Here is a 23,135-nt window from a genome sequence, read left to right on the forward strand (position 1 = left end):
TAGGTATCAAAGTTAGCCACATTCTGACATGAGATCAAACAGCTCTGACCCCCAGCCCACAAACCTCCCACTTTCACGTCCCACTCATGCTCTGTTCTTCACTTTCCATTCAAAGATCAGATGACAAAACTCACCCACATTAGGGACCTCTTTTTCCATAACAAGTGTCTTCTGTAGATGTTGTATAGACAGATAACAGAAATATTAATGAAAAATATAAGATAACAAATACAGTACTAGAAATTTGGGTCAATTTTTCATTGACTTATTTGTGCAGTTTTTGGACACTAGCCTGGAAAGGAACACAGAACAGCTGCTGCCTTCACAGACACTCAGCTGAGAGCAGCAGACCACCCTATCCATCTCCAAAAACACTGTTCTAAGACACAACAAGTTTACTGAAACACTCTGCAATCACGGCAGGCTGCAGGAAAAGCAGAGGCAATTTGTGTGCACTGCTTTCAGCATTGCTTTAAGCTGGACTGCCAGCCCAAGAGTATTTATGCTTAACTGCATTTACTTCCAAATGGATGTATCTTTTTATCATTCCTAGACAAGGCACATAGAATCACTGTGTTGCAGCAAACCATCCAGACTGAGAGAAGATCATGCTCCCTAAATTTCTATTGACATCCTCATTATTCCCCAGCAGATACATTTCAAATTGCCACATGAATTACTAAATTAATTGTTAAGACTATTTTTTTAATGCTTTCTTTGAAAGCAGGATGACAACTACAGTTAGAACACTTATGACAAGAGTAACGCTGTTAAAAGTCATAAAAATATGATGTTTGTGATATTCAATGAATGATAAATTCTCCAACAAAGAGGTCTTAGCCATAGGTACCTCTTTTGGAAAGCAACTGTTTGTAAGTGGTGGTACTTCAGGCTTGTTTCTTTGATAAATTAAAAAACAATGTACCTTCACAAATTTAAAAGAAACAGCTTTGTATAAACTATACTAGTACTGCAAGATCCTTGGAAAACACTCACCAGACTAGGATATAGAAGGGCTCAATATTTTTACAAAATTTAGGCAAGAACATGACTTCTGCCTAATACTGACAGGATGCAGGTCCATGGGCACACACACTGCATCATCTTGGGTTTTGTCTCAAACTCTTCATGTTTGGATTCTGCTTTTAGGATTCTTCATGTTTGGATTCTGCTGTTAGGATTTCACAGCATTCCTCCAGCTCAGACCTTTCTGATCTCTGGTTCATGACTGATGGCAGGTATTTACTTTTTTATCCTTGTCATACAACACCAAGTTCACTCTAGGGTAACAAGCAAGCTCGGTTAGGATAAGAAGCCCATTAATACTACTTTCACATGGCAGCGGTCAGGATGCCCTGACTCTTGAAACAATCACTAAGCAAAGCACATAGAGAGATGATTTGCCTAAATGATCTCCTTGTCAAATATCTATTCAGATCAAAAAAATAGCTGGGAAATACAGAACGAATGTGGGTGGAAAGCTCGTCGCTTTTTTGTCCAGTATCCTGATGAAAAGCTCCCTGATGAAAATAAGAGATTATTTGCAAAAGCCCGAGGACTAAGGAATTAGTCTTGCTTGTTTCAGCTCCATGGAGGCCCGTGAGAGCAGGAACAAGGAGCATGCATATCGCCTCATGTGAAAGCAAACTGAAGTTTGACTTGGACCTCAGTCCTACTGAAGCTGTGCCAATGAGTTGGTTATTGAGTCTACATTTACACTGGCAGTCTGTGATGCCAAAAAATTCACCAAAGACCCACCTCATTAAAAATCCGATTTTCCATGTTTCAGGGAAGACTTCAAGTGAAGACTGCCTCTTGAGGAGGAAGAAAGCTGAGAAATGTTTTCTTGTGTGCACTCTCAAGGCTACAAGTGTTTTCTTCACAATGTATTTCTGGATTATATTTCACATTTAAAGAGTAACTTGATGTTAGATACATCCCAGATTGCTTATTTATGTTAGCATGAAATGAAACTGGGCAGAAGATAGGCTGGAAAAAAAGGTTATTTAACATCAGTTTAAAAAAAGCACCTCTTTTTGAAGGGTTATTTTGTTGAGCAAATTTGTTTGGGATTTAAGGCAGCGGAAGAGAACAAGTTCTGGGAAGACAGACATCATATGTTTGTAGCTTGTTGATTTTTCTTTCTTTTTTTCTTTTGAGGTTAACTTGAATTATAGTGCCTCAGAAAATAAAGAGTGGAGGAAAGTCCAAGCAACAAGAAAAAGCTTGTTTTAGTGCCTGATGTTGCTTCTTCTAGATTTCTCCACAGCTTTTTAATTAAACTCAGTTCAGGCACACATCCCAGGAAAACCTGACTTCCCATATCTTCTGCAGCTCTTAACTATTCTGCAGTCTACAATATTCCATTGTTTACAGACACTCCAAACAAATGTGAATATTTTTATCTACTGAAATAAGCTACTGTCATGTTTAAATGTTGTTTAAAAATTTTTGCTGGCAGTACTCTGACAGATCAAGCCCAAGGTGAGTCTCCAGTGCAAGGAACCATGCAAAGATTTTGCAAAGTGGAAGAAGCAGCACAAAGATGTCAAAGCTGCAGCCCAAAACGCCAGAGGGCAATTGCCACCATCATTAGCTGCAGTGATAACTGTGCAATTTTCTTCAGTTGTTGTTTCTCTCTGCAACTTTCAAATCATCTACCTTTTGACTAAAAATGAGGTTTTAAAAATGTTCCTTTACCACAAACTGAACTTCTTTGGCACAACCAGTCTAAGTATTGCATATCTCCAATCATCGAAGTACTGCAGTGCCTCTTTATCACCTTGGTCTCTACAGTCTTCTTTCTTTCAGGAAAAAATGAGTTGCAGAGAAAAGATAAGTGATATGCCCAAAGTCTTGTTAGAAATCTGTTAAGGAGAAAATCTGAAGCAGAAGTCTGCAGCTCCTGGAGTAGAGATGCTATGCTGGATCACTCAGCCTCTCTCAAAACATACATAAAGCAAAGATAGGATTGAAAACTGCCAGAAAAATACAAAAATGACCAAAACCAGAAAAGATCTGCATAGCCTGAATCACAGGACTCCTGTAACTGTCTCAAATAGGCAACACTTAACACATAAGTTTCACTCTTACCTATCAGTAACCATAAAATTATTTCCTGTAGTTCCAATGTCGAAACAGGCACACTTGACTCCAAACACTTCTAAATGCAAACATTCTGACCTGAAAAACCCAGAAGCAAAAAAAAGCACCAAAAAAAAGATATGATCACAGTAAGTGCAAAAAAATAATAATTTTATAGACATAACAAAAACTGCAAAAAGGTAGGACTCCAGACAGCAGGACCATGCTTTTTTTTATCTTAAAAGAAAAAAAAATTCTACCCCTTTTAAGTCCTACCAACCACGGTGAGGAAATCTAATCAAAGAAAGGAAAAAAACAGCAACACTGAAACCAGACTTTTCTGCAGATTTCAGTACAGGCCCACTGGTTTACAGAGAAGAAGATCATTATGGCAGTTATGTTTTGTTCCTTAAACTGATATGTGGTTAAATGGGTATTTCTGTGGAATCATGAAAATCAAAGGGCAGACTCTACTAAAAATATTTTGTATCTGCCTGGTCACAGAGTGAACTGCCAAAAAATTTGGCATCAGTAATTTTATCTCTGGCGAAACATGGCTTCCAGGAGTTTTTCATCACCAGCAGAGCAAACAGAGTAGAAGACACAGACACCACTAGGTTGCTGGCAATGTAAGGAGGAGATAATGGAAATTATTTTGAAAAATTATCATCATCCTGCCTTCCTGAAGTTTAGTGGGGGAAAAAAAAAAAGCTGTATATCCTTGGAAGAAAAAACTGCATGTTTGGGTCACTTTTCTTAATGGAAAAGAGAAACCTTTACAGCTTTATAAATGGCCTTGCGAACATTATCTTTCCAAACCAGCTATGCAAAACAGGAAAGAATTATAAATGTTTAGAAACACATGCCCTGCTCACACTGTTACATGCCCAACAGTAACAGCATACAGCTGTCACCTCCTAGACTTTCTCCCAAAATGTACAGGGTTGCTGATTCTGAGGACAACAATGCCTGGCAATAAAACACATGCATTATATTGAAAGGAAAAAAAAAAATCCTTTTTTCGTTGCTTTCTGTTTATTTCTTTTATTTGATCTCCCCAAACAGAATTGGTTTTCTCTCAATATTTCCAGCACGTTTGCCTTCAATGAAACAAGAAAAAAAGTGCTTGGGGGGTTTTTTGTTTCATTTGTTTTGGGTTTTGTTTTGTGTTTTTTTTCTCTTGTAAACATAAAACAGATCTCTAACAATTTCTGAAGGAGACAGACAGAGGGGGAAGAACACTGGCAGGTGTGACTAGCACTGGGGTGTCTCCATACAGCCTCCTGTTAAGCATGGTCTAGGATCGTGTTGTGCTCTACTCCTACTCCTTCCATTCTTAAATACTGCAAACTCGAAGTCCATCATCTTCTTGGCTTCTTATTGGACCATCACACTCCCTGGACTGATATCCCAGGGGCTCTCCAGAGATCCTGGAGGATGAGAAACCTCTTGCACAAAAAAAATTGAACTACAATTCTCAAAACCAAACTACAAGACTCTCTACTAGACCTGGTGCCTAAGACAGCCAGGTCCCAACCCAAAGATGAAGAAGACAGGGAGCAAGGAGAGCTGGTGCCCTTTCAGCATCCTACCAAATGTTGAAAGTACCTCTGCAAAGGCACTCCCCAAACGTTGTCAGTAAAGAGCCATAAAGATCAACACAACTGAAAGGGATGTCTGAGGAAGAAGACAGAGAGCAGGAACAGGAGAGCCCTTCCAGTAGCCACTGCTACTTCAAAGATCCCTTCCAATCAAAACCATTCCATGACAACACTGATTTTTGGCAGAGATTTCTAAAGCAAGAACCACATAGAAAAAGAAGTGAGAAGCAGAAGTGGGGGACTTTGTACCTCCATTCAAAGAGCACTCACATTCTTGCTCTTACGAGTCCTCTTTGATTTACACATCCAGCTACTAGTGAGATTCCAGAGTTCGCTTGTTTCTATTCATTCTTTTTCATTCAATCCCCCTTAGCTGTTTCCCTCTCCCCCACTGACAACCATTTTAATTTCTCTTCTTATCCCCCACTGTGTGCTTTTCCTGCCAAAGCCACTGCCATTTAACAGGACTGCCAAGCAAACAATTGTTTTTAGAATAGTTTAAAACAATCCAGGGTAGGAAAACTACAATATTTAGCAATATGGTTAAATGAGTCAGGTTAGAATGTATGCTGATTTTTACATTCAAATAAACCAGTAAACCCATCTTTGGTCAACTTACAAATTTTTGCTGTCACCAAACTCTTATTTCCAGCCTTCATCCCTCCCCACTTCCACTTTTTATTGCACATCCAATAGCCCACTCACTCCCCAGCCTGCACTTCAGTCCCATTAGATCTCAAACACAGTGTGCACCAGAAGCCTTTCCGGCCCCACTGAGGTCAACAGCAAAATCCCACCGGATGTCTATGCAGTGAGTGTTTCAGCCAATTTGGGTGCACAACCCAGAGATGGGCAAGGAGAGCCCACAGTGTGGCCAGCAGCAAGTTCATGCTCCAGTCCTTACACACGGCAACCAAACTTTCATTTACAGTGGCTTCTAAAACAAGTAGAACTGATTTCACTGCAGCTTTTCCACAAAAAGTCAGCTTCTTAAATGTATTCTAAAGTAGGACAATATTGGGGGCGACAGAGGGTTGGTTCTTTTTCATACAGGTGTTAAAACAAGGACTATTTCTTAGTTTAAGATAAGATGATCCCATGCTCAGGACACACTTCACATACACACGTAAATGAACACATATGTATATCTACACATTTTGATTTTACTTTATGTGCAAATAAGAGGCCAAAGAAAATTTATTTAAATCAAATTTCAAGCACCTAAATGTTGTCCAAATCATATGCAAACTCACCATTCTTTTTACCCTCTTAGCTCCTCTAGGAATCTACACTACCACTCCTAACAGTATGAACCATGGCCAAAGTCACGTGCTTGTTCCTCCAAGACGACTCAGGATCTGATGCCGCTGCCCATCCAAGCATCAGAGAATGAGCAGGTCTGAAGCCAGAGGGCCTGGCTTCTGTTTCAGCTGTTGCACACAATGCTCTGTGAATGATGCCTTAGCAGAAAAAGGCATTTCAGGAGTAAGAAAAAGAAATACCAGCTATCATCTCACGGTGGAGAACTTCCACTTTGAGAGCTTCTAAATTACTTTATGTTCTGTCCAGATGGTATAACTGGAACAAAGACCAGAGCAAATGTGGCTTTCAGATTAACAAACCATAATCACTCCCCAATGCCTCCACACACACCTACATTGAGACACAGTCCAATACTTTGGTTTTGCTTGACAAAACAGATTTGAACACACGGGCACTAATATCCCACATACCTTGCATTTTTGAGCAAGGCAAGGAGTGGTACGGTGTCCTATCCTCAAAAGCACTAAAGTTAGGATGACTGTGAATATTGGGCTTTTTGCTACTTGTCCCAATTCCCTTATGGAGCTCTCATACATTGCCTCTATGGGACAGTGAGACAAACATCATTAAATAGTTGAAGTACAGGTATTTGGCATAACAGTAACTAAAAAAATAGATAACTAGATGCTGATTTAGTGAGAAGTAATAAAATAATCTGCCAGCTTCTTATCTTAGAACTGTCTCTGAGTTTAAGTCAGCTCATTTCCCTCTAACATATATCCCCCCTATGCATGCACATCTAACCCCTCCCTTTCTGCACACACAAAGCGAATCTTCACAGCACCAAAATCTGTGTACAGAATGCTACCATTTAGGCTGCTCTTTCTGAGCTCAGTGTTGGACTACAGGCCAGTGATATCAGACTGGCAGTCTCTGCCTGGCACAGCAGCTCCCACTTGCAGAGCTTAGTTACTCATCATGTTTTCCAACTTGCTGTGCTTTCCGTGAGCCCATGTTTGCATATTGCTCTTGTAGCTTTCCACAAAGCTTGAAAATACCTTTCCAGTTGAGTTTCAGTCTCTAAAGGTGCTGTTGAGCACAATTGGCTATATTCTCCTACCAGGCCCACAACTCACTGTGGCTTTTAAACATTTCTACATACCTCATTTCACCTTCGGTTACATATGTTGGCTCTATCGGATATTATTTTCAAGGCTGTTGTTCCTACAACAGCTAATACATTACTGAAAAATCCAGGTATCATAATAGTGTTGGATACACCACCCATGTATGCTAGAGACAAAAGAGGTTCCCTCTCTGCCATAGATACAACTGGCTGATCTTTCAGCAAGTTACTCTGCAATGTCAATTACCTTCACCTCTTTTAAAGAAACTGCCTCGTGTCTAACTGACATCACACTATGTATCAGTAGCTTTTGGGAAGTCAAAATTTTTAATTCTTTCTTACCTACACCCAATGAGACACGATCTTCATTTTCTTTAGAAGGAAACCCAGAGTCTCGGGAAGGCTAGAAACAGAAAAATTGAGCTATATCTCTGAAGACAAATTGTTGTATTTATGCTTAGTTGCAATCTGCGCTACAGGCTTTCATAATTCAGTTCAAACACCATCAAGCAACAGTCACTTCATTTCAGCCATTTTCATAAATGCAGCTGATATGGCATTCTACTTCCATACGCAAATGAATCCTAAGGACTCAAATTCTAACTATAATTAAAGAAGAGACCAAACTACCTCTTACTTCCCATGCAAACTTCAATCTTTAGCCTGTTTTTTTCTTACAAAGTTTAATTGTGCTCTGACTAGCCAATATACAGTGCTCTGGAGAAAAGACCAATATTTTCTAAGATTTGAAATACTTCTAATGCCGGAGCTGTTCACACCTGTAGAAATGTCACAGTTCAGTTCATTCATTATAGATTCATTATAGCCTTTCTACTAGATCAAAACAAGAGACAATCAATATGGGACCAGAATCTTTTCCCCCCAGCAAGACTCATGAGCTAAAATATTCTGCTCCAACACACCCTTTCAACACAGACTCCAAATTGTGTGCATACTGTAGATATAATTCTGAGATTTCACAGATTACAACAGCAACATGCGACTTCCAAACAAATGGTCAATCTTCTGCGTGGCTGGTAATAAAAATTTAAAAATTTTAAAATCCCAACCAACCAACCAAAAAAAAAAGCCTATAAAGGTGACCACATTCATAAAAATTACCTAATGTGTCAGCTCAGCAATATTCCACTACATTCAAATGTTATTAAAAAAACCCAAAACAAACAGTAGTCACTTGGTATTGATATCGCTTTTACCAGATTTTCCAGGTTTGACCAGATTTTATTTCTCTCAGTCTAAATTATTATTTTAGCTGCATACCCACTGAGGTAATAATCAAGCTCCCACTTGAAAAGTGTTCAAAAAATACCAAGACAAACATTTTCCAAACATTTTGTAAACAAATACATATAAATAAAAAGCAGAATATACGACTAGAGATCAAATACAACTGACAGAAATACAGTTGTAATGGCACTTCTCACATATTTTGGTCTCTCCCAAAAGCTGTTTAGATACCTCCAAGTAGATGACAATGGGAACTTGCAGAATTTTTTGCATCAAGCATCTTTCCTATTTACATCCAGTTAAGGACTCACCCGCAGGGTCTCTCTCAGAAACTGACTCCTCAGATATAATGAACCATGCTGTCTCAAGGATGAAACTTATGCTAGACAGGTTGTGCTGACCCCAGACTGGCGGCTGCCAGCTCCCTAAAGGCACTAAGTTTCACCATAAATACAAGAGCTTTCTGGTCCAAAAGCAGAGCTTGCTTCTGCAACCCAGCTTTCCAGCCCACAACTACATAACAGGTTCTTTCAAATAATAATCATCTACACACGTAACTATTCCTGCCAGATAGAAATAGCAAGAAATGCTGCCTGGCAGGCTAGAATTTATTTGTTAGCTCTGGTATGTGCTCAGATAGGCATGCAGAGGTTGCTGCTTCTCAGCCTAAATAAAGCTTAGCTATTTGTAGAAGGAGAAATCTGTACCTTCGTGTCATCCTGGGACAAGTCACCAGATGCTGAGCTCATAGGACCTGCAAGAGCAAAGACTTCTGCCTTTAATAACAAGAAAATTCAGTTTGTGTCTGCTTTGGTTTCTGCTGCTGGTCTCTCTCCTCTTTCAAATAGAAAAGGGGACACAAGAAGCAGGCAGGCAAGCCAGAACAATGGACATGGGCAGCCCATGCATCTCCCCACAGCGGCAATCCCGTGGGCAGCATGCAAGCTGGATGCACAACAAGTGCTATGTTATTGTCACAGTTATGTTTGGGCTGATTAACCCCTACATGCTCAGAAAACCAACAGCTCCAGCACTGTGCCTCACACCAACGTCACAGAGCAGCTGAGCTCTGCTTTTCTTCTGCAGGGATTTCATGCATTTTCTGAAATTAGACTTTGTATTTTTAACCCAAGTAGTAAAAAAAAATAACTTCACTTCTGTCACTCTTTTTTCTCTTTGGTTGGCTGGTTTTTGGTTTATATTTTCTTCCAAGGACTGTGCAGAAGGACACAGCAATGGCAATAAAAGCCACCAAAAAAAACACCTCCCACACTTTTTAAGTTTTGCCCAAATGCAGCCTGAAAGACTACTGTGAAACAGCAAAGAAGAGTAATTTGGATACAGGAATGTAAATGAACACAAGCATCATTCATGCTTCCAGGAACATTATTATTTAGCACACATGTTTTTAAAAAAATGAAAATGAAATTACATAGAGTCATCATGGTAAATATGTCTCATTTTATACTGAACCTTTCAACTCTAGGTTCATATCTGTTCTCAGATACCCTCTTCATTTCTCAGTCAGCATAGGATACCTTGAGGTATATGGAGTTTAGGGACGTTTACTGGCATTGAACAAAGTATATCTCAAGTTTTTTTAAAAAAGCATTGTATCAATACATCTTGGGAAAAACAATTCAAAGACAGCTGCCTGTTACCTAAATCACACAATCCTCAGCAATAAAAACCCCACCTGACCTACAGGTCTCTCAGACATGAAGTTCTGGGATGCAGTTATAGGCCCACTGCAACCTGTTGTCCCTGACCTCGGCAGTGCCCCTGGATACTGGCAGGAGTTAGGACTGGGTCCGTGCTTATCAGTATCAGGATCATTAATTTTGAATTAATCCACCTTCTTTAATTAACTTCCTGCAGCACTCATATATATATATCTCCCCTTACATTCTAACACAGGGTAATCAGCACAAAATCCCTGCTGCTGTCAAACTAAGCATTCCAGACATTATCCTTCAGCTAGTAGGAATAGACTATTTCTTGGGTAACTGTAAATGCAGTCACCAACTTTAAAGCTTCCTTGAGAAGGTTTTTTTTTTTTTACAGTATTGACATGCAATTGGCATTATTATTATTATTATTATTATTATTATTATTCAGTTCCACAATTCTCAGAAATAAAAAGCCGTGTTTTCTCTATACCATATATACTGTAGCAGCAATTGGCTTATCCTCCAGGTAACAGTATTCAGTCAGCTCATGAGCATGGAATTTCAGGTCAGAAAAGAGAAAAGAAAAGCACAAACTATAAAATTAGCCAAAATACCACCAATTTCACCTTTTGTTCTGCATCCTGTCTGGATAATTTATCACTCCATATATTTGAATTTAATTAAGTTGCTATGGGAGATTCACTGCTAAGCTAGCAGCATCACCTTACGCTGACCCACTGCTTTCACATGATGGCATTTCACAAGAAGCAACACACTGCTATAGCAACCTCCTCTTGGTAACAGCTCAGGGCTGCTGACAGCACTGTGTTTTAAAGGTCTGTCGATCTTGACTTTAGAAGTGAGTAGTTACTACTTCTTGGAATGGCAGCAGTTCTAAAATCTGAGGGGGATACTTTCATGACATGAATGTGCCAAAATAAAGTCCTTACCTTAGCAGACACTTTATAAAGGAGCTCAGCGAATGCAACTCAGAATGTAGTAAAAAGTACAATAATTTCATATAATTTTTGCTTCCAGCAGCAACAATTTTAACTCAATCTCGAACAAAGTTCTTTTGATCTCCCGAATGCCAGCGAATGGAAAGTTTAAGACAAGCTACTAGTCACCAGTAACCACCACCACTCAGTGATTTTTTTTTTTTTTTTGACTAGGTGGCTAGACTTACAGAAATATGGTAACCTATTAAATATTGAAATAGAAGAAGATGAAAAAACTTTGTTGCCTAACACTAACTACTAACCAACAGTAGTTACAGACTTCTCATGTCTACAAGTAGGTATCACAGAGCATAAAACATGCAAGTATGTTTACTACAATCTGTTCGTGTAGGTCCTGAATACTTACAAAATGTGGCATACTTTTCCAGGTGTTGAACTGAAATTAATTAAAAAAAAACAAAACAGGTGCAAAGTAACTCTGATGCCTAAAGGCACTGAAGTGTATAGCTTCCACTGAAAACACAAACAGCTAGGTATGCCTATGCCAAATATCTTTGCTGCTCATCAGAATCCAAAATGAGAGTAGATGTCCTGAACTGGAGACTTTCTCTCTCTCCCCCTCCAGGAAATGAATACCCATTGATCTCTGCCTTCTGCTTGCACAAGTCAGATCAAGTTAAAACTGCTTTTTGCAAAAAGTATTAAACTAATCATCACCTACAAGTCACACTGATGAAGCAACTCCCATACATAGCACTGCCAATGAAGGCCATTCACTTTCTATTGCCAAGGAGCAGCATAAAGATCACCATGGTCAGAGTACAGCATTCAGGTGAACACCCAGAGTAAATGCTGTGTCACCAAAGTCATTTACAAAACGCGTATAATAAATTCTCACTTACAATAACAGATATGTAACTTGTAACTGCTAACAAGTGCTTATTATTTCTCTGCAAATTTAACTTCTAATGGCAGAACATTTGTTGCCTGAAGACTGACAGAGAAACTGGGTATAAAACTACTTTTTCAGCACTAGCAATGGCAGCATACACATTTAAATACACAACTGTGTCCCTATTTTACCCATTCACACGAAGTTACTAGCTGACACCCCTCAAACTAGTCCCCATCCTTTCCCTCGGTCTGGTCCTGGTCCTGTCTGCAGTTCATGCAGGTGCTAATATTTCTGCAGCCCTCAGTAAGGCTGTCTCCAGCAGACACTGGAGCAAGAGCAAGACCGAGCCTCTCACAGAGCTCTCAGTTTTCAGCTTGTTGCTTCATCCAAACATACAATGCCAGCCACTAAGCAAATGGACAACTGAAGAAAACTTTTAATTAATTCCTAAGAACCATCTATAAGTCCCCAAGCCTTATACTTTTGACACTGAAGAACGATCTTTTTTTGTGATTTTCTCTTCAGCTCTAAGACATGTTTGCTCTGAGGTACACTGGGAGGTATTTTGGTAATGAAAGAGCATCCTCACACACAAGCACAGTCCCACAATCCTTGCAGAGGTAAACTGCTCACCAAAATAGTTAATGTCTGGTGGAAACAAATGAGGATTTTGCCACATTAAGAAGCCTAGGCTGAATCCCAGAACTACCCATACAAATCATTACTCTGCTCCTATCCTTATTAACTTATTTGGCGTCACTGGAATTTGCAGGAGAGTTCATTCAGTTAAATACTGCCCTCTCCTGGAAACACCTGACTTTTTTCTGGCTCTTGAAATCAGCTAAGGCTTTTCCAGTCACTATAAATGTTGTAATATTTTGTGAACAATTTCAGTCTAACATTGGAAAACCGATGCTCTCTAGGGAGTATCATGATTTACAAAATTCTTGTAATGTATGACTTACATACTCCACTGTTCTCTTCTAACAGGTCTCTAAAACCATATAAAACATGATCTTCCTGAATAAATAACTGTATGAATCTGTGCCAACTTTCTAGAGCTTTTGAAGATTGCAACATTATGGAATAAAAAACTGTACCTTCTACAGAGCGTGTTGTACTGCAGGGCATTTTTGGGCGTTCCACTGTCTCAACCTGGTTTGAATTAATACTCTGTAAAAAAAAATCAAAATGACAGTAACTGTATTTGATGCCCGTTACATTTATCTGAAAACTCAAGAACAATGTCAAAGACTAGCAAACACTTATGTCATAAGCAATACCAAAATGACTGAGAGAGATTCCACAATATTTTAATGGCTACCTTCCAGAGGAAACTGACAGCAATCCCTCAAGAGGGAAACCAATAAAATATTTTTAACTACAGAGAGAAATCACCTCCTGCTTACAATACACAATAGATCTAAAGGATATGATTTACCATTTGCACTTCACTGCTTACAACCTTCTTCTCTACGAGAAAAGCAGCACAACAGCTTTGCACAACAGCTCTGTTCCCAAGTCTAGTTTATATTAAAAGCATCCCTGTAAAGCAAGCAATTTTGGTGGATAGGTAATACAAAGAGAATAAACTAAGACCAAACACTAAATACATGATAAACCCAGCCTGGAAGCCAGGAGACACTCCCCTTATCTGTGGCCCTTGGCCAGGCCTTGTTCAGATACACACTGACTATATCATTCCTGCTCAAAAGGAAGAGGGGGCTGGGATACAGTCTCCTATTTTAGAAATTACCCTCAGAGATGATAAACAAAGTGGGAGGCAGAAAGAATGGATTCTTTTGTGTCCTTTCATCTACAACTCTGCTAGCTTTTAGTCTTTCCCTCTAGAAGGCTGCCTGTGTATTTGCCATGTACCAAGAGCTGCAAACAGAGAAAAGACATGGTAACCTGGACACAAAAGAAAAGGCCAGGGGTGACCCTCGGCTGAATACTGCAGCCAAACTAATTTGAAAGCCATGAAGCCCCACCTCAGTGGGGCTAGTTGCATTTATCTCTGCTCGTCTCTTGCTGTGCTAGACAGTTTCCCACTCTAGCACCTATCAGGCAGAAAAAGTCAAAAGAAAGTTGGTAACTATTAAATCTGTCCACCACCAGGCAAAAAAATTACTTAAATGATCATAAACTATCTTAGTCATTTTGGATAATTATCCTGGCTTGGCCTTTTTGGTTTTTTCATTACTCTGACACCATTTCAAATGTGTCCATCAGTCCCCAGATCTCTCTTCCTCTCACGCAGGACCTCTGCCCTGCACTGGCTGTGCTGCCTCCAGCACTGACAGCCTTGTGGATCACCTTCTCTGCTGTCTAGGTCTCCACTGGAACTGCACAATGAACCAACCACATCGTCCCACTTACAGGCACCATTACCACACAGCAATCTCTGCCTCAAGGAGGTCACACAGAATTTAAGCAAGTCCACATTTCTTCTCAGCAATTTCAGGTATCTTTCCCATCTCTGTTGCCTAACGTGCCCACAAAACCTGTGGGTTTCCACTTTTTGAACTGCTTGATTAAGGCATGGCTCCCATACAAGTGACTTTAGCTTACTGACAGCTTGTTTTAACTTTTTCATTACTTCTTCAGTAGGCTTCTAAGGAATAGAAAAGGAACTGAAAGAACTGACACAGCAGAGAGTGAAGAATATACTTGAGAAAGATTATGCTTTTCTTGCATGAATAGATGTGCTGCTGTCTAAGGCAATCATTTTACACAAATCCACAAATCCAACACTACATGCCATCATAATTGAGACAAGCTCCCTTTCTTCAGTTCATGACATTCTGACTCAAGCATGAAATAGCAATGTGGTCATTTATACAGTCTCAGACACCAAATGTACAGCCTAAGTCTGCTGTAGATGAAATGAATACTCCAGGACAGCAGTAAGTTCTGTCTCTATTTTAAAAAGACTGTGTACTGTGAAATGTCTAATACCCACCAAAAATTTCTAATTGCCTTCCAATTCTTTGGATACCACTAAAGAGCTCAGAATTCTTGTTTGCAACAGAAAGAAAATGAATTTTACCTTTCTTTTAGGACATAATACATAGTCTAAACACAACAGCTTGTGTATAAGAAATTAACTAAATAAACCACATTATCTTCCCAATTACTCTTCGCTTATTTCTGCTTTATTAAAAGTGCTGCAACACCATGCTGAGCAGGTGGGGAATAAGGTCCTCACAACAGAACCTAGACTGCTGCAACTAGAGGAATGGCAAAAGGGGAACCAACAAATCCAGAGCAGTAGGCTTTTTCCAGAAAATACCAAATGCAAAATTTTGCAGCCTTTAAGAGTCTTTGTCTTTGAGAATACCTAACATGCCACACTTTCTTTTTCCATTTCAAAGACTGAATGAAAAACAAGGACTTCGTGAGTGGAAGAAAAAGCCAGTTATATAAATAACAATGCATTCTTGATTATAGTCTTGGTTTTCCTTTTGAGTTTATTATTGTCTCAATGGAAAAGCCACACACAAATTGTAGGAATTCTGCAAGCTACAGAGAGTAACTTTTTTGTATTGAAACAAATCAAAATCTGGACAATGTTATTACATGAGATTATACATACGGACTATACAATACACCACATCATAAGTTTCTATGTTAAACATAACACATAAATAATTTCCTAAGTTAAGAAAAAAGCAGTATGCAATAAAGGTAATGCAAGGAAAATCAGTGCACAAATGAGGAAACCCAAAGCTAAGAACGGAAAAGTTGAATTTCAAGACCAGAAAAAAAGCCAAATTTTAGTGTGCTTTTAGCTCCCTAGTTTTACATATGATGTGCGGTCTCAACCTAAAAACACAGGTAAGCATCTGCATTGCTATTAAAGAACTTCTACATTCAAGCATTCTCTTTATTTTATTGAAATCAAGAGATGTCCTAAGGATATGACAGCAGTGTTCCAGACATTTTACATTAAAATAAGACCAACTAAACTAAACTCTGTAGGAAAAAGTCTGTACTCTGTATTTCTGCTGTAAATAATAGACCAGGGTTGGCTCTTGATAAAGACTCCAGGGCACTACACTACCAGAAGAATGGAAGTAAATTAAATATTTCAAAGTACAAAAATGAATACAATGGCAATGCAATTGAAGACACAGAGATTTCATGGAAAGATACTCCCTGTAGGGTCCATCATGATTAAAAAACAACTTGGGAGGCAAAGGAGGCTTCGACAAAGTTCTCAAGACCTCTTACGCTCCAGCTTCAGACACACAATGTACTACTCTTACATGAAGTAGAAGTCCACAATAGTAATAACGAAATTATGCTGGTGTTCAGTCACACAGGCAGCTTAAATTAAAAGGATACACAAGAAAAACAAATCCAGCCTCAAAAGTCTACAGGTGGAAATTGTGAAGAAAATCTGTGGTACCTGATAAAGAAGAGGTCTGTCCCAGAAGTATTTTCTGAAGAGCTTAATGTCTGACTCCAGCAAGTGCTGTGCAGTGTGGCTAAACGTCAGCGTCAGAGCTCCTGATGAATGAACAAACTGCAGGCAGGCACCCTCGCTGATCTCTGCTCTTGAAATGTCAAGCGAGTGACTGCCCTGGAAGCTGGAATGAGACACTCTAAGTCAAAGCAGAGCTCTCTGCACAGGTAGAATGAAAGCACAGCCACAGTGAGCTTCCTGCTTTCCTTCAGCACAATCCGTCAGGACTCCAATGCACCCACTGCAAAAACTAGAGGCAGAAAATCTGAAACATCCACTGAAAACACAGCTGGGCAAACAAATACGTAGCAACGACTCTTTTCAGCCTTAAGAACACATAGCTACTTCTAGCTATCAACTGGGAAAAAAAATGTTAGCTCTAGATGGTTACTCACTACTAAAAGAAGCCAGAATGAGCAAGCTGTGACAATACCTATTTCTCCTTATTGCTGTAAATGAGCAATAGTACCTTTTCCTGTCAATGTTGCCATATATAGCAGTACAACACGACTGGCAGCTAGCAGATTTGTTATCCCACAAGAGTGAAAAACAGAAAGCATCTCAAGGGAATACAGTATTGTTTGGACATAACAAACAAATGAGACAGTCATAACACAATGTACTGTACCCGTGTTGTACTTTTTTTCAAGCTGAAGTACAGATAAGTGTCACATAAACTACAGGCTGCATGGAGCCAGAACTGAAAGAGCCACATACCAAAATAAAAATGTAGCCCAATTCTTGCATATTTCTATTTGCAAAGAAAAGCCAAGAGTAAGAACGGGTATCTGTTGCTTACCATTTGGTATCCCAAGACATGCACACACACCCCAGGCAGCTCCTCAGGACTGCACAGACAGGGCTCCACACAGCTGAAAGGTGCCAGAAAGCACTTGTCCTTTAAGTCATTTGTCAGTGTGGCAGCTCTTGGGCAGAACGGAGTCATAACTGCAGCAGTGTCTTTGCTGCTGATTCTCCCTTATTTGTTCATTCAAACTTGAGCTTTGGAGGGATCACAGAGTCTGCTGAGGTTTTCTGGAAGTCAGGTCCTATGGTTCTGTTTATGTATAAATATTTCTTTACACATATTTTTAAGGAATGTCTTTACTTGGTTTTAGTGTGTCGGGATTCAGTTGATACAGTACTGGGAGAGGCACCTGATGGTGCAGCTGGTCCTCTATCATTTAACTGACTGTTAATTGACTTCAAATGTAGTGAAGGACACAAATAATAAACTTCCTTTAATTGTAAATGTAAATTTACCACCTAAAATGATAATACTGGCAAAAGCAGCAAAAACCAGCACAAAATAGGCAACTCTTTCCAGATAAATAACAGTACTCCCCACATCCCTTAAATGACAAGAGATTTTCATTGAAAACAGCAAACCATTATACTCACTTTGTAAAGAACTGAACAAGTTTGGAGTGCCCATTTTGTAAAGCCAAATCTAACGGTGTTGCTCCATCCTCATTAGGTAATGCCAACGCTGATGACCCTCCAGGCTGGGCTGCCAAGAACTGGGAAAGCTTAACCAAGCCCAACCTCATCACAAGGTGGAGAAGAGTTTCTTTTTGTTCAGACTCTTAAAAAAACCACAGCAAGCAAATCAAAATAATCAGTAATAAACACCAGCATTTTACTTGCTAGGAACTTAAGGAACTTTCTCTACCACTACACAGGGAAAATCACTGTAGGATCTCCACTGGTGATACAGTTTTTGATCTGAGTATTTGGTGGCAACCCATCCAGACTTCTTATCTTTCCATTTAAATTGGAATCAAAACTTCCAGACAGCCAAAACCCAGAAAACCAGGTCATGCTTCCTTCAATAAATGAAAGAAATTTGAAGCATCAGAGTAAAATGGAGCTTCAGGCCTCAGATTCTAGCACTGTAATAGCCAGCAAACCTGAATGTAGTGTCTGAAAACTATTTTTCATTGCAGTTCTAACAGAAATAGACACATTAACAAGATGCAGGGAGAATTATTGAAACCTGAATGTCACTAAACATTTAAATAATATGTACCTAACTATTTGTAGAACATATAAAATGTCACATCATTATTTTTTTTTAAATTCATGTTCAAATTTCATCTTATTTGTGGCTAGCCAACATGTGGCCTCATGCATTAACCTGCCTATGCAACAATTTTCTTCCCGGCTATCAGTCTTTAAAACTTTTTCTTGATCTTCCCATTTCAGATTCTAGGCAAATATATGTCCATCTGGGCACAGGATCTGCTGTAGGATCCAGGGCCACAGAGAAAAGTTATAAATTATGGGGTCTTTTGCTCCAAGGTCTACAAAGTGTTTCTAATTTCAGTCTTTGGAAACAATGATCATTTCTACATTTTAGTTACCAGTATTAATATGAACTACAGTGTTTAGACATCCATGGAACAAGACAGCATGTATGTTTCAAAGTCTTTAAGCACATGCAACTTTTACATCCGCTGAATCCTACTCAAGTATTTGCAGACTGCTTTGCTACACGGAATCATAAGCAACATGGACCTACAGAAAGGCCTGGGTCAGAAGGAAACTTCAAAGACCATCTAGTACAAAGACCCTGCCATGGACAGGGACAGCTTCCACTATAGGAGGTTTCTCAAAGCACCATCTAACCTGGCCTTGAACAACTCAGCCCAGAAGATCTCACTGAAACTCTCAGTTTCAAAGCCCAGTCAAGCACTTCTCATCAAGCACCTTGGTCTGCTTGGATATGAGACCTTCTTCTATGAAGGAACATTTAAATAACAAAGGTTAAGGCCTCCCAAAATCTGAGAAACCTCAGTACAATTTCCCCCTCAGCCAGATGGGATTTGGACACACATAGCTTAAAATTTCCTCTGAACACTCATCTGGTGGAAGCATATGCTGTTCACTCCATTGCAGAGTAATTGAAAATAGGGCATGGCGCAGAGGGAAATCCAGGGGCTGCAGGGCAGAGGACCAAGAAAACAGCAGACTGACTACAATGCAACAATCAGCTAGGACAAGTCTCAGCTGTTTAGACGTGGATGCCTTTCTCATTATACTGTCATCAGAAGTGAAACACAATTCTCAAAGCCCAGATCTCTCACTTGCTCGGAGAATGACCTAGCAATTCAGACACAGTATGAAAATGTGTGCCAGTATCTTCCCTCTCCCTAGCTATATTTCTGAATAGAGATTGATAACATCATCTACACTTTGCATAGACAGCACTGGCCTCAGTGCTATTTCTGTACTTCACAGAGTCTCCCACACAAGGACTTCAGCAGACTCAAGGCTGTGCCACCAGTCTGGACCCCAGCAGAGCACCTTGTCTTAAGTGTTTATATGTACACCAGGGAGTTCAAGTTTAAATACCCAGGAAATTATATGGTCCAAAATGTAGACCCTGAACCAACATTATGCATTCACAGGGGGAAAAAAAAAGTTTTCAGACTTGCTCCTTGATCTGGAATACTGAAATTCTGCTGAAGTCTCACTTTAGACATCAAGTTGTGTTCTTCAGATGCTTCCAGCTAGAACATTTTTTCTATATACAGTGTTAGTAATGAGACAGCAGACAAATTAATCTAATTAAAACACATGCAAATACATCAATCAATATTAAACACACTAAACATCCAAGTAGATGCAACCCAAATCCTCAGACTAAAAGCATTGAAACAAAAAGGCAAACTTTGCTCTGAACATTGGCCTGTGGCCATGGGGTTTCAATGTATACTGTAACAATGCCAAAAAAAAGCCAGATAAGCTTGCTCTGAGGATGATAAGATTAGGACTTTCCCACTCAGGGAAGTCCTAATAGGGAGCCCTTAGGAAGCTTTCCCTGATGTGGAATAGCCTTCTCTCTGCTCTGACACTGCAGCAAATAAAGTTACTCTTCTGGCAGCCAAATCCTACAAACAATGCAGTTCGTTATAGGTCTGCTACAAAAAACCTATTTTTAAAAATAACAGTAATTAATCTTTGTCTTCTGAAACCACCATCTAAAACAATAACTTCTACTATCTCACCACAAATATTCTAGTAACCGATCTTTATCTGCCTAACCTAACAACCTTCATCTAACCTTATGCTAAATTTGTTCATGGTCAGCTTCAATGCACATGGTAGCTGAACCACCCAGCACGTTGACTGTCTGGTTTCAGCCCTGATGCACTTAATCAGAAACAGCACTCACATTCCTCCCTCTCCTTCACCTCTCTAGAGGATGCATTTGCTGGGGTACTGTCTTCTTACTAATCCCACATGGCTTGCCCCAGACTGAACAGAAGCTGATGACATAAAGCAATTACTAATACCTTCATGATAGTAAAATCTGAAATTCGAACTGTCTACTCAGAAGGATAAATGGAAAGGTAAGTATGCTTTTCCATACAAGGATCTGTCTTTTTCACCACAAGGATGGTGAAGCACTGGGACAGGTGGCCCAGAGAGGTTACAAACTGTCTGCCCACAGAGGTGTTCAAAATCTGATCCGTAGCAACCTGACACAGTTTTCAAGCTAGACCTGCTCCAAGTGGAGGGTAGGACCAGGTCACCTCCACCGACATTTACATCCAAAATCTGCTGTTGTTCTATTCCAGAATCAGCAATATAAAAAAAAAAGGCATGATGACTGATAATAAGCTTTTTAAACAGATCTGCCCATAAAGAAAAGATTTCCATTAAAAGATGGTAAAGTTCTGAAACAACAGGGGGTTAGCAATTTCATCCCTTAAGAACAATTTCTAGTTTCAATTCTCTTCTTTTACCACCTTCTCTTATACTTCCTCACTGTGACAGAACAAATGGCATTTTCCTACACTTTTATTTTCCCATTCCCTTGGGGAAGAATTCTAATGTGGCATAAGGGCAGGGAGGGGGGAACCACGAAAAAAAACCACAACAGAAAGAAAACTATCCAGAAACAAACATACACACACCCCCCATATTGTGGAAAAAACCCAACATTATTTAACTGCATTCTGTGGCAAGCTGGAACAAAATAAGGAAAAAAAGGAAAACACAAGGCTTCTTCAACATATTCATATTTAAATGGTATAAAATATAATTTAATTTAAATGGTATAAAATGCCATTTCCTATCGATGCACAAACCAAACTGTTCCTACAATTTGAAGGACACACTGCTGGCTGATTCAGATAGCGTCAGGTGCTGCAAGGCAGGTGGTGCCGTAAATTATATGCACTATCAAGACTTTGTTTTGCATTGCATCCCAGTTCTCCAGCCAAAACATTCTGTTTGGGTTACACAGAGCTGAACCAAACAGTCTGTTTCAAACATTAAAAAAATCCTTTTGTTCTTCCTTGCACCTGAATCCCTTCCTATATTCAAAAAAATAAACTAAAACCAAGTATTTCTCTCTTACAGAAATGACTAAGTCCTTTCTGGGCTCTGAATTTCATTCGTTTCCTGGAAGGAGACTAAACACCTCAAGATCTGGGACTTGAAAAGCAGGGGGAGACATCAAAACTGGCTGACAAATTCAATTTTTTCCTGGCCTCATACTTTTACACAGTACTGCTAATTTTTTCATTTTTCCATTAGGTATGAGATTGTTTATAAAACTGTCTTCAGTGCACCCCACTGCTACAAAAACCCACACTAGTGGTTTTGTGTAGGGGCATAAGGCTGCAATGCATGAAGTCAGGTATGTGACAGATCACCTGAGAGCATACCTACATGAACCAATTCCCAGAGGCTGGCATCAATCCTACAGAAGAAAAGAACATGAGGGAAGGTAAAGGTCCATTGCAAAGGGTGTCCTGCTCCAGCAGTTCTAGCAGCAGGAGGGTTAGAAAAGGCTCCCATCCACCAGCCCCATGCATTAAAAGCTGCGCGTGGTGCCACACTTACACCTCAGGTGAAGCTGCAGCTGACTCTACTGATTGGGTGACCCCAACTATGATGCAAAACACTACAGGAGATGGCACCTGTTAGCAGGAGGGATATTCCTCATTCTTTAGTACTGCAGCCAAACACTCCCTCGAGGTATCTGGTGTAAGACACTTGTTTTTTGAGCACCACCCTAGTACTCAATACCAGGTGGGACACCCTTTCAGCCAGAAGAGCAGGGCTCTCCAGCCCAGCACCAAGGTCTGGGTCAGACCACAGCTCCACACCTGGTCTCTTCAGCAGCAGAGTGGCTCCTGAACCCCACTACTTAAACACTGCCTTCAATAGGAAACTTTATCTCCTCTATCTCTCATAGGACTCGCTCTCCTGTCACTCTGCATATCTCCAAGTGCTCCGTGCTTTTCCCAAAAAGCCCCTTCATGGTCAAAGGGATGTCAAATGCCTTCTCTCTGCTCTTATTACCACTGACCAGGAGATGAGAATCATACACGTGCTGGCAACCCATAGGTTGAAGAGTGTTTTACAATATCTTGCCCCATGCAGGTTTCTGGGTCAGCAGCAGGCACTGGAAGACACTCATCTGCTTTACAATGTACAGGCTAGCATCCTCCTCCCTCTACCAGACACAGCTTCCAAAAGGACAAACTCCTGCTGGGGCAAAGATTTATCTGTTTCTCTAACACCCTGAACTCTCTGACCAAAATACAATTACCTCTCCTCACAAATCTCACCAGACCTAGACACAGTTATCCACTGCTCCCAATGTTTTTTCTAATTCTGTGAAGGAGAACAGGCACTTTGCACTCCTCTCCATTTCCTTCCATGGGGAAAAAAAGTAATCTAAAATTCCAATTGAAGAGAAGACAGAATTTTCTTTAATTTACATCAAACCCTGACATCGCATCAGTCAGGTTTGAGCTTGTGCACTTTAGAAGGCATATGTGTACTACCAGGTGAAAGGAGTA

General features: G+C 39.9%; 1 protein-coding gene across 1 annotated transcript in view; it reads right to left on the reverse strand.

The window, feature by feature from the left end:
* The window catches only part of ARHGEF28 (Rho guanine nucleotide exchange factor 28), a gene marked incomplete at its 5' end in the record, with an annotated part of 110,535 nt that overhangs the window by 67,319 nt on the left and 20,081 nt on the right, over positions 1 to 23,135 (reverse strand). Inside the window, 5 exons of the mRNA XM_082301409.1 lie at positions 7,417 to 7,477; positions 9,030 to 9,076; positions 12,947 to 13,019; positions 16,258 to 16,438; positions 17,716 to 17,899. Coding sequence (XP_082157535.1) covers positions 7,417 to 7,477; positions 9,030 to 9,076; positions 12,947 to 13,019; positions 16,258 to 16,438; positions 17,716 to 17,899 — 546 coding nt within the window. The remainder of the gene's footprint in view (positions 1 to 7,416; positions 7,478 to 9,029; positions 9,077 to 12,946; positions 13,020 to 16,257; positions 16,439 to 17,715; positions 17,900 to 23,135) is intronic.

The sequence above is a fragment of the Coloeus monedula genome (assembly GCF_965178545.1).
Source record: "Coloeus monedula genome assembly, chromosome: Z".
Classification (NCBI taxonomy): Eukaryota; Metazoa; Chordata; class Aves; order Passeriformes; family Corvidae; genus Coloeus; species Coloeus monedula.